This window comes from Panthera pardus, unplaced genomic scaffold (genome assembly GCF_024362965.1).
Source record: "Panthera pardus isolate Hobbes unplaced genomic scaffold, ASM2436296v1 HiC_scaffold_15, whole genome shotgun sequence".
Classification (NCBI taxonomy): Eukaryota; Metazoa; Chordata; class Mammalia; order Carnivora; family Felidae; genus Panthera; species Panthera pardus.
Window position 1 is genome coordinate 35,012,132 of NW_026526710.1, and position 17,110 is coordinate 35,029,241.

Below are 17,110 nucleotides of genomic sequence, written 5' to 3' on the forward strand. Positions count from 1 at the left end.
CTCTCTCTGCCCCTCCCCAGTCCATGTTCGCACTCTGTCTCTGTCAAAAATAAACTTAAAAAACAAAAATGTAAAAAAAAAAAAAACCTTTCTTTTTTTTTAGTTTTTTATTTATTTTGGGGGGGCGGGGGGGACAGAGAGAGAATCCCAAGCCGGCTTGGCACTGGCAGCTCGGAGCGTGACGTGAAACTCGAATTCACAAACCATGAGATCATGACCTGAGCTGAAACCAAGAGTCAGATGCTTACCCCACCGAGCCACCCAGGTGCCCCTAAAATTCTCTTTTTAGGATGTCTGGAAACACCTGGGAATGATCACTTACTCGTTAGGTAAATATTCATCGAGTATTTGCTCTATGCCAGGCACTATTCTAGTCAAGAGAGTTACTGGAACAAGCGAGACAAAGCAGGTCCCTGCTCTCTCATTCTGTTTACATCTTTATGAGGAAGACAGATACAAACAAGGAACCGAGTGATGAATCAATGACATGATTCCAAGCAGTTATGGATTTATAACTACTATCTATGAATTTATAACTACTATAAAAATAAATAAATAGGAGAGAGATGGTCTACAGAGTTATTACTGGGTCTGCTCTAAATGCAATAAGCAAGGAAGGGTTGTCTGAGGAAGCGGCGTGTGAAGTAATATCTGAGTGACGAGAAAGCACTGGGTGTAGGAAGATCTAGCAGGTCAGGGGCAAGCACTTGAACCAGAGGGAGCATTAGGAGCACTAGCAGGGGCAGAAAGGAATTAGCAGTGCAGGGCACAGGAAGAAGACAAACGTGGCTAAAGCATCTCAGATCAGGGAGAAAGTCAGGTGAGATTAAGTAGAAGAAGTAACAAAATAAGCAGGAATATATGACATAAGGCCTTGTCGGCTGGAGGTAAGAACTGTATTACTATTTCAACAACAATGAGATGTCACTGGAAGATTCTAGTGAGTCCTAGTCATTCATACTTGAGCATGGATTATCTTAACTTGACTCTCTTAAGAATTATTATAGATCGTCTGAAATTAATAATTTGGTGAGGGTGGTAGGAAAGAGGGTGGAATGGCTTTGGAGTTGGAGACTGGTGGCAGGAAACACACCCGGTTGGTGATTTGCCCTGACTTGCAGGAAGGCAATAGACAAGGTCTGCACAAATCACCCACGAGATTAGGAATTTTGCAGTACTAATAATATCGAGTGGAGGGAAGAACAGTTAGCTTTCTTTTCCTTTTTGTCTCTTTTTTTTAAATTTTGTTTTCAAACATTTCTGCAGATGATGAAACATTAAAGGGGAGGGGGTGGGGAGAAGTAAGATCCATTGTGTGTATATATGCATATATGTATGTGTTACGGCTTACCCTAAATTGCAGGCAATGTCAATGTCAGCCAATCAGCAGATAATGTCTATCGTGTGTCCTGGGAGTCAACAGTGCTACATGTAGCTTCTCAGCATCAACATCAATCGTTTTTTAAATATTCAAAATGTTTTTAATATAGTAGTTTAAAATAAAATATAGTTTCCCTTTACCCTACAATTCTTGTATAGTATTAATATTAGCTGTCTAATTAGACTTAGCTAATTCTGTATTTTCACTGCAACATCGTTACTTTGCAACTACAAAGGCCTATCCTACTATAGGAAAAAGACTGATTTGGAGGTTAAAAAAAAAAACATAAGAGAAGTGTATATGGAGTTGATGAATCACTAATGTTTTTATTAAAATAATGTTCATAATTAGAGCTTTAAAATCAGACTGTTACTAGTTTTTTAGCTTACCTTTTTCCCCTTATTCAATAAATGTACTACTGGGCTCTGGTCCAACAACAACCACAAATCCCATAAGAATCTGTTTAGATTTTCTTGCTTTACCTGTGTAAAGCTGATCAGAGCACCCTGATTAGAGCACACCGTTGTCTTTCTGTTTAAATGGCAGGTGCTGACACCATGGTTATACACAAAAATAAATATGGCTGAAAAACAATCAATATCATGACCTGGTTTCCTATATAAGAATTCGACGGTTTAAAAAAAGACAGGATCGTTGTTTAATAAGCCAGTGACTCATACCTCTTGGCATAAATGGACTGGGCACGTCCATTTAGGTTATGTTCGTAGATGATTGTCAGCGACTGTTATTTCCAAGGTGATCTATGTATAGCATATTTTTACGTGTGACGGTTTTAAGAGGCTTTGAAGTTACTGGAAAAATAATAGCAAATGCTAAGCTTACTTACGTTTGTCTCATTCAGTTAAATTATAACCCCTTTTGTGAATAGCTCGGAAAGCATTCTGAAGATCAGGATTTTTCTTCTCCGGGCCTGAGTGGAAAGAAACATCAGTCATGACAACGTTATGCTAGACCTGATTCATACCAGCTTGCAGGAGCGAATTATTATAATTTGGGACATGATGTGAGCCCATGATTAAGCACGGCCATTATTATAAATTAAGTGATATAAGCTTATAATTAAATAAATTATATTAAAAACAAAGGTAATAAATACTTAAAACTCTTACCTTCCTCATCATTTGACTACGGTCTACTATGCACACTCTACAACTACAGCGCTCGCATGGTAAAAATACTACATAATGGTATTGCTGCTTGCCCACCCCTTTTCACCTCCACATTTGCTGACATCAGGCTTGTAGCTTGAAATAGGCCAGGGTGGAAGTAATTACGTGGTGTTGAAGTTGAAAGAGTTTTAATGAAAATAACGTCTATGGAGGTGTGAAAAATAGTCGAAGAGTAGACCACACAGGAGGTGTAATGATAATACATTTATTAGGGAAAGAGGGGGTTGGGATGACATTCAATGCATGATTGCAATTGCAATGATTTGCAACTGTGCAAATCACAGTTGACTTGCTGGCTATGAATACAAGAGTTTGACCAAAATCAACAAAAGCATTCCGCGAAAATCAAGTGGCTGTAAGGAATGTGCAGTAAAGAGCACCGTGGATTTTATTATTATTTGTAGGTTGTGTATCACACATCATGTCTATCAGTAAAAACCGTAATAAACATACATACACTTATATGCATACTTTTCGCCCTGGAGAGTCCCTCGTTAAACATTGACCAGACGCTCCTGGTTCTGCGGGAAAGATGAAATTGGATAGGTAACTTAAAAGCAGCTTTTTCAGAAAGTTGTAATGGAGAGCAAGTTTGTCTCTTTGTTAACCTAATCTGTTAAAATCAGTGCGTGTTCACACTCATCCCGATTTGGCTTACCGACTTTGAAAGGGTTTTGTTTCCATTTTTAATTTGAAACTCCTCTGGTTGGAAAGAGAACCAGAATGCCAACCACATGAAACTGTAAATGGACATTTTTGCTCAGCCTCAAGTATCATGGCCATCCCATAGGGTTTGGGGAATATTATTTATTTATAACTATAACCCACCAAAAAACAACGATCGTTTGATCAAATCATTGCACCCAGTCTAGTTGATCTCAGTTGAGTATTTTCATCCTTAAATGCATCAAAAAGGGACATGAGTGTCCAGTCAGGAGTAAGGTCTCCTTGGTTCATGAGCAATCTGACACACTCAGAAGGCCGGTTCACTGACCTGCAGGGAGCTGGAACGCTGACCACATCTGAACAGTAAATGGCCTTTGGCCCAACCACCTCAGAGAAGGAAGTTGCCAGATCACACCATGGCTTTTAATCACCTTCTGTGTATCTCAACAGATACCCTGTCCCAACATGTATCAAATGATCTCTATACATAGCATTAAATAGAAAGTACTACACACCGGTGTCCTGCTGGGTGAAGTTTTATCGATTCATTATCCAGCCTGACTTCCATACAGAAATAGTCATTCACACAGACTTGGCCTTTGTTTTGGCCAAAAACACGTCAGATCCCTTCTTTAGTGAAAAACTCCCCCAAACGGTTTCAGCGGAGGAAGTGAAGACACCATCAGGTCTAATCGAGGACTGAAAACGCCCTTGTTTTCAAAGTTGTTACTTGTTCACTTAAACTCTCAACATGCCGGCAAAAACTCTAGGTCTGAAGCATGTGTGTGTGTTGAGAAGACTAGGAGATTTGGGTCCATTATATAACTGCCACTTTTTGTTTTTATTCAAGGTGTCATAAAACTGAGTTCTGCAGTTGAAGGTACGTTTTTTACAACCACAAAATCGATACTGTTTTGCTTCAAGGTTGCCTAGCGTGGCTTTGTAGCTAGAAAGCGTCTGTGGCAGTGGTGTTTGGTGCCATGTTCTAGTTGCCAGCTATCACCATTCCGTCTGTGTTCTCCTCGTTCTGGTCATTTGATGCCGTGAGTCTCTCAGGCCTCCACAAGGGGCATTAACTCTGGCCCCGGAGGGCGGTCTTCTGGAGATCGAACATGTCTGCTTCTACTTCTGATGTGATTGCCTCCGATCCAGGGCTCCCTACAGATCCCCTTGCCCTCCAGCAGCCTTAGTTGAGGCTGAACGTGGAGACTTGCCAGGAAGCTTGCCCGCCATTCTCTCCGCAGGGCCTTGTCTAGAGGGTTTTGGTCCTTTATTTACGTCTACCTTGGTCCCAGGTAGCCAGCATGTTTGCCCAAGAAGGATGGGGGCATGGAGTTGTGAAAGCTCCCTGACGAGAACACTACGTGGTTAAGGCATTTACTGGTCTCAGACGCAGGTTCCTCCTGGGCAGTGTGATCCACCAGCCCGGAAGCACTGCCAGGACCCACTTCCTTCACTGTCATTCGTGCCATCCATATCCGGCAAGTGGCAGTCCCCTTCACACGTGCATCTAGGAAGCTAAGAAGAAAAGGAGAAGGGATTTGAGGAAAGACACGGATTGCTGTGGGAGAGGACAGCAGTGTTTTGCTAACCTCCAAGAATGCTAAAAATACCCCATCTGCTGAAATGATTAGTTATTTCTATAAAATTGATCTCCTTACCCTCATAGAAGCGTGCTGTCCGAAAGTGGCGAATGTGTAATTTGCTCTTCTTGTGAGTTTCTGTGTGTGTGTGTGTGTGTGTGTGTGTGTTCTCATTTATCGGGAGTCTGTCAGCCATGCTTCGAAAGCTCCTTCATCCCCACTTAATCAGGGGAGGCTTCTCGGAAGAGGTGGTGGGCTTTCAGGTGAGTCTTCACATTTAAAGGGAAATGTGGCTTGCTGATCGGGCAATGCATGGAGGTGGGAAGTGGAAGAATGCAAGGGGGAAGGATCGGTGAGACCATCGGCGTGATTCCAGCAAAGGGATTAGATGGGCTGGCGTTTGAAGACTGGGAAATGAGGGAGGGGCTCCAGAATGAACCCACAGGACTGGCAAACCCAAAGTGGGGAACTCTGTGCCTCATGAAGATGCAGTACCATCACATTTTACAGCACAGAGTTGAAAAGGCAATATTTCTGATATTCATGGTGGAAAGCAGGCCACCGCTCTTCCAAAGCGAAACAAGGCCCAGGGGAAAGCAGTCACTGGTGCTTCCAGGTGGAGAAGGAGGAGCAAGACGATGTCACCTTCAGGGCTAGGGAGGGCACAGTTCACATTTCCGGCCTCTATGAGGCCAAGCAGGAGTCAAGTTTCTCCGGTGCGCTAACACGGAGTTTTATTGAGAGGCGGTCCAAACCTCTCCCTGCCTAACAAAACACAGGATACTGGCAACAAAATCAAGCAGGACCCTGGGAACGGCCTTGCTGCGGAAACTCTCTGCGGCTAGTGAGCACCGAGTTTCAGTGAATTATCTGTAGAATTCCAGATAACAGCTGGCCCACCCTGGGCCGTTTTGATGTTTTATCAAGGAATGGCTTTGAAGTCAGAGCTTTGCGTGGCCTGCTTGACTTCAGCACAGTGGGCCACCTGCAACAAAAGGATGGAAAAACAAAATAAATGCTTTAAGAAGCGAGGAAATGACAAGAACGTGAGATAACTTAAAACCTCTTGTTCTGCCGGAACTGTTGTTGTGTTCATCATTTTGTTAGTAACTATTGTCACTACTGGGTAGCATGGCCTCTCTGAACGCCCCAAACAGGTTCACGGTCTCCAGGGCATGACGAGAGAGAGGAAAACTAGGGGCGAGAAGCAGCATGACTGCTTGGGACTTTTTCGGCATCCTTACCACTCAGCCTCCTCTGAGCCCCTGGGGCTCCCGGGAAGTACGCTGGGGCAGCTGTGGGTATCAGAGGTCAAGCCCACCGTGACCCGCTGCTTGAGCAACTATCTCTGGGGCAGCTTCTTGGCTGAGGGCTGTGGAAGCTTGAAGGCTTGGGAGCATGCTCTGTTGTAACCGTGTTAGAACATGTGTGCACAGGGGGCTGTCTGGAGGCCAGTGTGTGTGTGTGTGTGTGTGTGTGTGTGTGTGCGTGTGTGTGTGTGTGTGTGTGCGCGCACTCAATGCATGCATTCTTGCTGCATCTGGAATGTGAGGTTTTTGACCAGCATGCTCAGTGGAATGTGTGTGAGACACTCTCTCCGGATTCGAAATCAAACCTCAGATGGTAGTCCTTACGAATGCTTAGCTGATTACTGTACTCGCTCTTTTCCATCTGTGGTATGAACTCAAGGTCGCTTCATATAGTGAATCATGTCAAGGAATATGTAAATCAGCGGAGGGGATCCGCTGCCAGAAATGAAACCTACTTTTTCTTTCAAAATGACTCTGTTTTGGATTATCGTAGAACTCTAACAATAGCATTAATATTTTAGGTAGGTTGTCTTTTCTTTTCTCTTCTTTTCAAGGAAAAACAATTCTCAAAGTGGTCAGAGAAAATCGACAAAGATTCCCCGTGCTACTTCCCACCACGTATTTTTGTCACGCAGTTTTCTTCTTTCCCTTTCTCTGGAACAGAGGTGCCCCCTTCAGCATTTTGCAGCCTCACCTATTTGAACAGGAAAAAACTTTGAAATAGTTGCAAAGTTTTATCGATAACACTGATGAACTCCAGACTCTCATTTTAGACTGATAATCCCAAACTGGGAGAAAATCCGGGTAAGAGAGAAACATCCAGAAGCAAAGTGGGAGAAAGGGGAGATGGGCGGTGGTTGGGTGCCTGGCAAAGGGGGAAAAACTCTTTTGTCCCATGGGAGCAAAACCGTTCTTACCAAGAATTCCATGATAGAATCTTCTAAATATTCCTCTTAAAAGGGATGCTCCCTCTGCAAATTGAGGCAGGGCGAAGGGAGGGAGCAGGGCACATGTTTCCATAAGTGGGGCCAGCACACCAGTCTCATCAAGGAGAAAGGAGAACGCGGGTCACAAAGAGCTGAGTCATGCCTGAGTTAGACCTGCCCTGACTTCTACAAGCAGCAATTTCTTGCAGGGAGGAGGGGTCCAGCCCCAGCCTGAAGCTCCTCATCCAACAGAGGCGGTGTGTTCAGACACGCGGGGAGCATTCAGGCGGGAGGCATCCAGCCTGGAGGGACTGGATGAGACTGCAGAGGCTGATGACAGGCCTTTGTGACTGATAACCAGGCTGTGTTCTGTGATGAGAACTTGCCTCAAAAGCGATTTGTTTATACCGTATGGGTAGGTGACAATCCAAAATACCAAAACGCCATCAACTGCTTTTGAAAGCCCATACGAGGGAATGAAGTTTGGCTTTTTTGGAAAATTCCCATGTCTTTAAAAATGGGACCAGATGAGCCTCTGTGCAAAAATCTACCAGACGAGATGATTATCGAGGCCCTCGCCTGCAGTCGCGTCCTGTGTGGGCATGCTGTGGGGCCTCAGTTAGCTTTAGAGGTGAAACTTGTGTTCACAGTAAAACCTCACAGTCTCCATGAACAGCTTCCATTTCATAAACAAAAGTCCCCCCGGGCATGCGGAGCTTTTGTTTTCCTTTTTTCCTCTTGTCACTTCATTTTATTTAGATATGTTTTAAGGCTCTTACTTCTCCATGGTAATGGCCCATGAGCCACAATCCCCTTCAGAGCAGGGGCTTAGGACTTTTGTCATGTTCAAGGTGGTGCTCTCGATGGCCTCGTAGCCTCTGACCCAGAAAATGGAATGACTCCTCAGGCATAGGGAAAAAATAAGCAAAAGCTTTATTCAATCTTTGTTCCCAGTTTTCACATTCATAATACCTGCAGCTTAATGTCTATATCATAAATCTATAAAAACAAGAGTTGTTCTTCTGATACGAAGCTATGATCCGACTTTACTTACATAAAGTCCTGAAATACTCGATTACTGTGCTTAAGAAAGACTATTTTCCATAATATGATATGCAGTGTGTCTGTCGTAGTCTGTTGGGCTGCTGCAACCAATTATGGTAGATTGGGCGGCTTACACAACAGAGATCTGTTCCTCACCATCGAGGAGGCTGCAAGTCCAAGATCAAGTCACCGGCAGTTTCAGTGTCGGGCGCGGCCCCTCTTCTGGATTGCAGACTGCTGGCTTCTCACTGTGTCCTCACAAGGTAGAGGGTGCAAGGGAGCTCTACCCCACTCATGAAGCTTCTGCCTTCATGTCTCATTCACTTCCCCAAAGCCCCACCTCCTTTTTTCTTCCTTTAAAAAATTTTTTTTAATGTTTTGCGAGACAGAGCAAGCCAGTGCATGAGCAGGGCAGGGGGTGGGGGTGGACAGAGAGAGGGGGAGACACAGAAAATCCAAACAGGCTCCGAGCTGCCAGCACAGAGCCCAACGCAGGGCCCAAACCCACAGATGGCGAGATCATGACCTGAGCCGAAGTCGAACACTTAACCTACTTGAGCCACCCAGGTGCCCCCCAAAAGCCCCACCTCCTAATACCATTACCTTGGGGGTTAAGATTTCAGCATGTGAATGGGGGTAGGGGGAGACACAAATATTCAGTCCATAGCAACCCCAAGTGAATTTAACACTTAAAGAAATATTGCAGTGACTCAGTTGGTTAAGTGTCTGACTTCAGCTCAGGTCATGATCTTACAGTTCTTCATGAGTTGGAGCCCAGCACCCTCTGTCCCCCTCTCTCTCTGCACCTCCCTCTCAAAGTAAATTTTTTAAAAATTAAAGAAAAAAAGAGAGAGAGTTATTTCTGCAAAGAAACCCAGTCCTCCCTCTTACAAGGATAACCTGGAAACTGGATCACCCTACTGAGCAAATAAATGTTCTCTTCTCAAATGTATTCTGCAGAGACTTACCAAACTTTGGGCAAATTTTTACTATTCCGTAGCAATGTCTCCGGGCGGGATGAGCATTAAGTTGAGAATTTACCAAATAGCCTCCAAAAACTAGGCTCCTCCTGAAATGGCAAAGCTGACCCAGTGTGACCCAGAAACTGGAAGATGAGTCAAGGTGTGCCTAATTTCCAGTCCTTCTCGGAGTTACCCTTACTTCAGGTAGAGTTAACGTCGAATAACCACTGGCAGAGTTTCAGAACTCTCTCACATTTATCTTTTTTTAAGTGTTTCTTTTTCCTCTTCTTCCCTTCCCCCTCCTTCCTCCTCTACTCCAGCTGCATTTCTATTTCTGCTCTGTAATAGAAAGTGAATGGGGGACAGGAGAACCTTCAGGCAATAGAAAGCTAACCACTCACTGGACGCGTTTGCCTTGTTGCCCCATAAAATGGAGACCTCTATTTCTCAGGGCAAGGATAAAGACTAAACAATATGATATATGTAAAGGACTTAACACCACATATGGAATACAGTAGGTACTCACTAAGCTTTTGTTCTCTTCCTTACTCTTCCTCTTTCTCTACAGCCTTCCTCAGGCTTCCTGCAGTGCCCGTCCACCCCCTCCCCTTCTTCCCAGTGTCGCTAGCAAACAAGTAATTACTTCCACTAGGATTATACTGTAACACGCTGTTGAAAGTTTGATTTGGGGCAAAGCCATAGACAGACAATCAGCATAAACCCTTGCTTTCCCTGAGAGAACTCAGAGAGAAGCTCCTCACATAGGAATAGGGTTCCCGGATGAGCTCACCAGCAGCTGTGACATCTCTGTGGAGGCGGGAACAGATGCCTGAGTGAACAGTGCCAGGAGCCAATCCCAGTTGGGGATGTTCGGGTCAGATGGAACTATCCCCTTACCAGTTCTTCTAGTCTTGGGGGCTGGGAAGACAGGGAAGGTTTTCAGGCTGGTTCGACAAAGTGTTAAAGACTGAGTTCGTCAATATTAATAATATTTTCTTACGAAGTAGTTTATAAATTCACAGTGTTCCCAAGTGTGCTGTTCATCAACACTGATCAAGAACATAGTTTTCAAATAAGGAGACCTAAAGGGATTACAGCCACAGCTATCCAGAGAGCAACCTTCTATAAATCTTTGACTTTCTGTAGCCAAAAACTAATAAAGTCTCTGCTGAACAAGCAGCCTTGAAAACCTACAACAAATTAACATCACCCAGAAGACGGCTTGCATCCAAAGCACCATGCCCTACCCTTCACCACCCTCCCCAGGGTAGGAAACAGAAATTTATCCAATCAAAGACAAGCTGTAAAGGAAAATCTACCGATTTTAGACACCGATTTCCTCTCTTTCTCTTCTTTTTGTTTTTGAAGAGTGTAAGTTTCAAGGTCTATGTGTTTGTTTTTATTCTTTTTAGCAATCTACTGAAAGTTTTCAGTGTAAACAAAGCGCCTCCTTTAAAAGAATAACTAACACTATTAAGCTTTGTAAGAAGGCAGCTTTTAGGGATGGTGGTCTAATTAGCAGTCTTTAAAGCCTATTCAGTAGTGACCTCAGAGCCAAGTCTACTAGTTCAATCCCAAATTTAGAAAACAGCTTTTACATTTGAAACCTGAAATTGCAGTATGAACTTACTGTTAATTTGGGAACATACCATAATTTAGACAACTGCTAAAATCAGTTGATGCTTTGGATTAGAGCTTGACCTCAGAAATCACACCCTCTTGATTTATCCACCACACCCATTAAAATTAACTGTAAACTCAACTTGACGTTGATCCCATGTACATTTGGTATTTATCTAAGATGTTTACATATCTTAAACGCAGCCACAGCTGCATATACAACAGTTCCGTTGAAGTCACAAAGGCTTTAAGTTGAAAGAACATACATATGACTTTTGTTTGGTTTCACTGACAAAAAAAGCCAAAGCCTTTTTACAATAATATGTCAACGAAATGCAAAAGCAAGTGCCAGTCCCAACACTTTAGGGATCTGAAATGTTCTGGAGAGATGTACCTGGATATTCAGGTATTTCCCAGTTTTGTTTTGTTTTTAGAAATTCAAATTCTTGGGGCACATGAGTGGCTCTGTTGGTTAAGCTTCTGCCTTCCGCTCAGGTCATGATCTCACAGTTCATGAGTTTGAGCCCTGCCCTGGGTTCTGTGCTGGCATCTCAGAGCCTGGAGCCTGCTTCGGATTCTGTGTCTCCCTCTCTCTCTGTCCCTCCCTCACTTGTGTTCTGTCTCTCTCTCTCTCTCTCTCTCTCTCTCTCAAAAATAAACATTAAAAAAAAAGATTCAAATTCTTTTCGAGTTTATTTATTAATTTTGAGAGAGACAGAAGGCATGAGCAGGGAAGGGGTAGAGAGAGAAGAGAGAGAGACAGAGGGAGGGAGGGAGGGAGGGAGGGAGGGAGGGAGGGAGAGAGAGAGCCAAGCAGTCTCCATGCTGTCAGCACAGAGCCCGACGTGGGGCGTGATGCAGGGCTTGACTCAGGGCTTGATCTCAAGAACCATGAGATCATGACCTGAGCCGAAATCCAGAGTCAGAGTCTTAACTGCCTGAGCCGCCCAGGCACCCCAGGTATTTCCTAGTTTTAAGGAACATGTATGCATAGATGAAAACAGAAAGCTACTGGATACAGCTCGGTGGAGCATAGTGTTTGATGAATATATGCCTGTCAGGAAATAGTTTTAATTTCCTTTCAAGCCTCTGTATCCCATTGTTGATTTTATAGATCGCCTCCTCAAATATAAACTCCTAACAATGAGTTTGGAACATGCTCTGTTGGAAGAAAGTACAGAATAGTAACAAAGACATTCCTAGTTGCAAACTCGGCAGCTGTGACTTCTTGGCTGTGTTGTAATCAGAAGCAGGTCACTGTCTCTGAACCACACTTGGCCTCATCTGTAAAATGGGGTGAAAGCTCCTTGGCGCTCCAGATGATTAGAGGCTTAAATAAAATGAGATAATGGTGAGTGTTTGGCCTATAGGCACTCAATATATTTTAGGTGTTTATTTATGATGTTTTGTTGTTCTTACTTTTATTACATTGGCTCAAAGCTCCTAGAAGCTGAGGGGCCCCTGGCTGGGTGCGTCCGTGGAGCACCATGCAAGTCTCCATCTCCGGGCTGTGAGTTGGGTATAAAGATAACTTGAAAATAAAAAAATCTTTCAGGGCGCCCGAGTGGCTCAATCCATCAGGCATCGGTCTCTTGACTTCAGCTCAGGTCATGATCTTGTGGTTCGTGGGACTGAGCCCCACGTCAGGCTCTGCACTGACAACACAGAGCCTGCTTGGGGTTCTCTCCCTCCCCCTCTCTCCCTCTCTCTCTCTCTGCCCCTCCCCCGCTCACACTCTCACTCTCTCTAAATAAACTTACAAAAGAAAAGGAAAAAAATCTTTAAAATTAAGAAAATAAACTAACTTCTAGAAGCTGAATTGACAGGTCAAAGAGCAAAATGCATATATATCTGTGCTAGATATTGCCATAGGCCCCTCCACAGGGACAGTGCCTTCTCCACTTGACCAGCAATATATAAAAATATATAAAATGCCTATCTCCTGGGTGTGCTTTTTACATCCTGGACAAATAACTTGACTATTGATAAGACAGGAAGGCAAGTCATAATACAAAGAGCTAACATTTGTTGAGCACTTTATAATCTGTTCATAATCCTAGCAAGCAAAGAGAACACATACATGACCTCATTAAAACTTCACAGTAACTCAGTAGCTCCTTTTATGATCATCTGCGTTTTTTTTTCCAAAAAAATTTTTTAATGTTTTTTTTATTTTTGAGAGAGACAGAGAGACAGAGTGCAAGCAGGGGAGGGGCGGAAAGAAAGGGAGACCCAGAATCAGGAGCAGACTCCAGGCTCTGAGCTGTCAGCACAGAACCCAGTGCCAGGCTTGAACCCATGAACAGCGAGATCATGACCTGAATGAAATCGGACGCTTAACCAACTGAGCCGCCCAGGCACCTCTCGTCTGGTTTTATAAAGGAAGGAACCGAGGCATGGAGAAATTACTAACTCAAAGTCATAGAATTTCAAACCCAGGACTGAGAAATAATCGAACCCTTGAAGTCGTCTGCCACATCACCCTCCTTTTCTGTATGTCTGCATCTCCAGATAGGCTAACAGTGGTTTTATTTCAGTTTGTTATAAACTGTGCAAGGGATATGGCACACAGTGAAATCTCCTGCTTCCAGGCACAATCTCACCAGATTCGATGAGGGAGGAGCCGGTGACTTTTTGTAAAGAATTACAGTGGAGCACAACTAAGTGAACATAATCCAGAGTGTGTGTCTACCAGTGACAGGCACTGGTTTGGCTGGTCCTATTTAAGAAGGGGATCTAGATGTTCATGGAGACTGTCCCCTGAAGACACTGAACAGAAGGAGCACCATGCCCTGAAGGCGAGGTTTTGAGTTTCATCTCGGTACTTACACTCTTGCCTTAGGAGGTAAATCACTTCCTTTGTGCTCAGATGTCCTCATCCTGCACCCATAATCAGGCAATTGAGAAATTTCACAGGCCCAGGATTCAGCCACCTTGTATATTTCAAACATTTTACAATGATCCTCATTCCCATTGAGTTTGCTGTAAACATTTTGAAAGAATTTTTATCTGTAATTAAAATTACAGGGCCCCTGAGTGGCTCAGTTGGTTAAGCATCGGACTCTTGATTTCAGGTCATGATCTCACGGTTCGTGAGTTCAAGCCCCATGTCGGGCTCTGCGTTGACAGCATGGAGCCTGCTTTGGCTTCTGTCTCCCTCTCTCTCTGCCACTCACCTTCTTGTGCTCTCTCTCTCAAAAATAAACATTAAAGAAATTTTTTAGATAAATAAAATAAAATAAAATAAAATAAAATAAAATAAAATAAAATTACATATGTAAAACTCATTTCATTTATGATTAGCTATCATTCCTTGGTAATCATACATACTTTGGAATTCGTCACAAAATGAAAAATACCCAATCTACAAAGTGTTTTCAAATGTAATGGAATTTTGTTAACAGTATGTTGAACAATTAGTGATGTTAACATAATGGTAGTTTAGAACGGCGTTTCATTAATTTTTTGTTAATTTTGATTTTGCAGTTTTTATTCATGGTTTGGTGCCAGTAACTCTTTTTCCAAGACTCAAATATTTTCTATCCTCTTGATGAAAGTCTCGTAAACCAAGGCCTGGCACCCGTGGTGCATAGCACACAATAATAATACCTATTCTATGTCCTTATGGGATTGCTATGGGGTTAAGTGCTATAAGGGGCTGAAAGCACTTTTCATCTCTAGAGTGAAGTGTAAATATTTGCTATCATGAATTTGTTGCTATGTGTAGAAAAAACAACTTACTATTGATATTGTAGAGGACCAGTATATAAAGTATACCCTTGAACAATGTGGGGTTTGGGGGCACCAACCTCCCACATAGTCAAAAAGCTGCATATAACTTTTGACTCCCCCCAAACTTAACTACTCATAGCTCCTGTTGCCTGGAAGTGTTACCAATAACATAAGCAGATAATTAACACAAATTTTGTATGTTATATATATTATATACTATATTCTTACAATAAAGTAAGTGAGAGAAGAGAAAATGTTATTTAAAAAACCATAAAGAAGAGAAAATACATTTCCAGTACTGCACTGTATTTATCCAAAATAAATCCACATGTATGTGGGCCTGCACACAGGCCCTTGTCGTTCAAGGGTCACCTGTATATAATATACCGGTGTGTGTGTGTGTGTGTGTGTGTGTGTGTATCCCGGTGTGTGTGTTTGTACATGTACATGTATGTGTATGTGTGTGCGTGTGTATATATATATATATATACACGCACACACATACACATACATACATACATATACATATATATAGACAGAGAGAGTATACCTGTGTGTGTGTATGTATATATGTGTGTATATACACACATACAATATACCGGTGTATGTACATGTGTGTGTATATATATATATATATGATATATATATGTATATCACATATATATATATATATACTGTACATTATCTCTACATATCACATATATATATATATACTGTACATTATCTTATTTTTGTAAAACTGCCCTTAGAATCTTTAGTAATATACATTAATAACTATTTACTAATATATGATATATCTCATTTATAATTGATATCTATGTATAATAATATCTATCTATCTATCTATATGTGCACAGAGTAGTATTTTTTTTAACTTGTTTGAGAGCGAGACAGAAAGAGCTCGTGCATCAGTGCAGAGCCAGGTGCGGGGCTGGAACCCGTGAACCGTGAGATCATGACCTGAGCTGAAGTCAGACGCTTAACCGACTGAGCCACCCAGACGCCCCTGCATGGGGTAGTATTATATAGAAATGCGTTGTCTTACTTTTATAGAACACCTGTGTAATTGTGTTGGCTGTGCTTCATGAAGGGTATGCTTTTAGTGTAGGGTAGTTGTTGAGAGTTCAGTTCTGCAGTCTGACTGCCGGGGTTTCAACTCTGGCTCTCCTATTTACTAGCTGTGTGACTGTGGGCAAGTTAACTAACTTCTCTGGGCTTCTCTTTCCTCACAGTTGAAATGACATTAGTTAATGTATGGCACATTGCATGCACTCAATAAATGATGATCATACTAGTAACAGTAACAGTAGACCTACTAGGAAAAAGGAGGCTGAGGGTGATTCCGGACATAAGGGTTTACTGCAAAGCAAAGGAAGCTGTGAGGGTGTTCCGCTTCCAGGGGTGGTCATGACTTGGCTCTCAGCTGGGAAAGGTCTTTTTATGTGCACATCAGTGTTGGAAGGACGCAGGCATGGGCGCCGCTCAGCTTCGTCGGGTGGGGAACATGACTGGGTCTGACTACCCAGCCTCCCCACGTGCGAGGTTCTCCTCAGTTTGGGAGCTTTGTCAATTTCCACTACTTGTTCAGCCAAGGGTTCATTTCAGACCCCAGCTAAGGGGCGCTGCTATTTCTTGCCATGGCAGGTTCTAACTTTTCTGGTTACTTTGAAGGGCTTTTGAAGATCGTATCCTAGTATTGCACATTAGAAAGAAATCTGGTTTTGATCACGGGAGTGGGCCATTTTGCACTGGTTGGCCCAGAAATCAAGGATTTGGGTGGGAGGCTTGGAGGAAGAACCCCTTGGCTTTAAGAACAGGGCAGCATGGCTCTCAGTCCAGAGCAGGCCTTACACGGGACTTCTATGACAAGTTAGTCCATTTCTTTCTCTGTGCCTATTTTTGTCAACAAATATTTATTAAGCATCTATTGTACACACAACACTAGTATCCTAAGAGCTATAAGGGATACAAAAAAAGAAGAACCATCATATATTCTATCTCATTAGGCTAATGCATTTAAAAGGCAACTCTTGGGGCACCTGGGTGGTTCAGTTGGTTAAACATCTAATTCTTGTTTCAGCTCAGATCATGATCTCACAGTTCATGGGGTTGAGCCCCGTGTAAGTCTCTGTGCTGACAGTGTGGAACTTGCTTGGGATTCTCTCTCTCCCTCTCTCTCTGTCCCTCCCCTTCTTATGCTCTCTCTCTTCCTCAAAGTGAATAAATAAACTTTAAAAATAATAAAATAAAAGGCAACTCAGGGTGCCTGGGTGGCTCAGTCAGTTAAGCATCTAGCTCTTGATCTCAGCTCAGGTCTTGATCTCAGGGTCGGGTGCTCAAGCCCCGCATTAGGCTCCACGCTGAGTAGGAAGCCTACTTAAAAAATAAAATACAGGGGCGCCTGGGTGGCGCAGTCGGTTAAGCGTCCGACTTCAGCCAGGTCACGATCTCGCGGTCCGTGAGTTCGAGCCCCGCGTGAGGCTCTGGGCTGATGGCTCGGAGCCTGGTGCCTGTTTCCGATTCTGTGTCTCCCTCTCTCTCTGCCCCTCCCCCGTTCATGCTCTGTCTCTCTCTGTCCCGAAAATAAATAAAAAAAAAAAAAATAAAAAATAAAATACATAAAATAAAAGGCAATTCTACGTATAGTGCCAGTGCAATTATGTCAAATGATATATTTCTTATCTTCATCAAACTGA

General features: G+C 43.1%; 1 protein-coding gene across 22 annotated transcripts in view; it reads left to right on the forward strand.

The window, feature by feature from the left end:
• Positions 1-17,110, forward strand: part of DLGAP1 (DLG associated protein 1) — an 893,154-nt gene that overhangs the window by 769,026 nt on the left and 107,018 nt on the right. For 12 of the 22 annotated variants that reach the window (XM_053902457.1, XM_053902453.1, XM_053902455.1 and 9 more), the window contains one exon: positions 4,088-4,117. The exons of the other annotated variants lie outside the window; for them this stretch is intronic. In XM_053902457.1, coding sequence (XP_053758432.1) covers positions 4,088-4,117 — 30 coding nt within the window. The remainder of the gene's footprint in view (positions 1-4,087; positions 4,118-17,110) is intronic. 22 annotated transcript variants of the gene reach the window in all.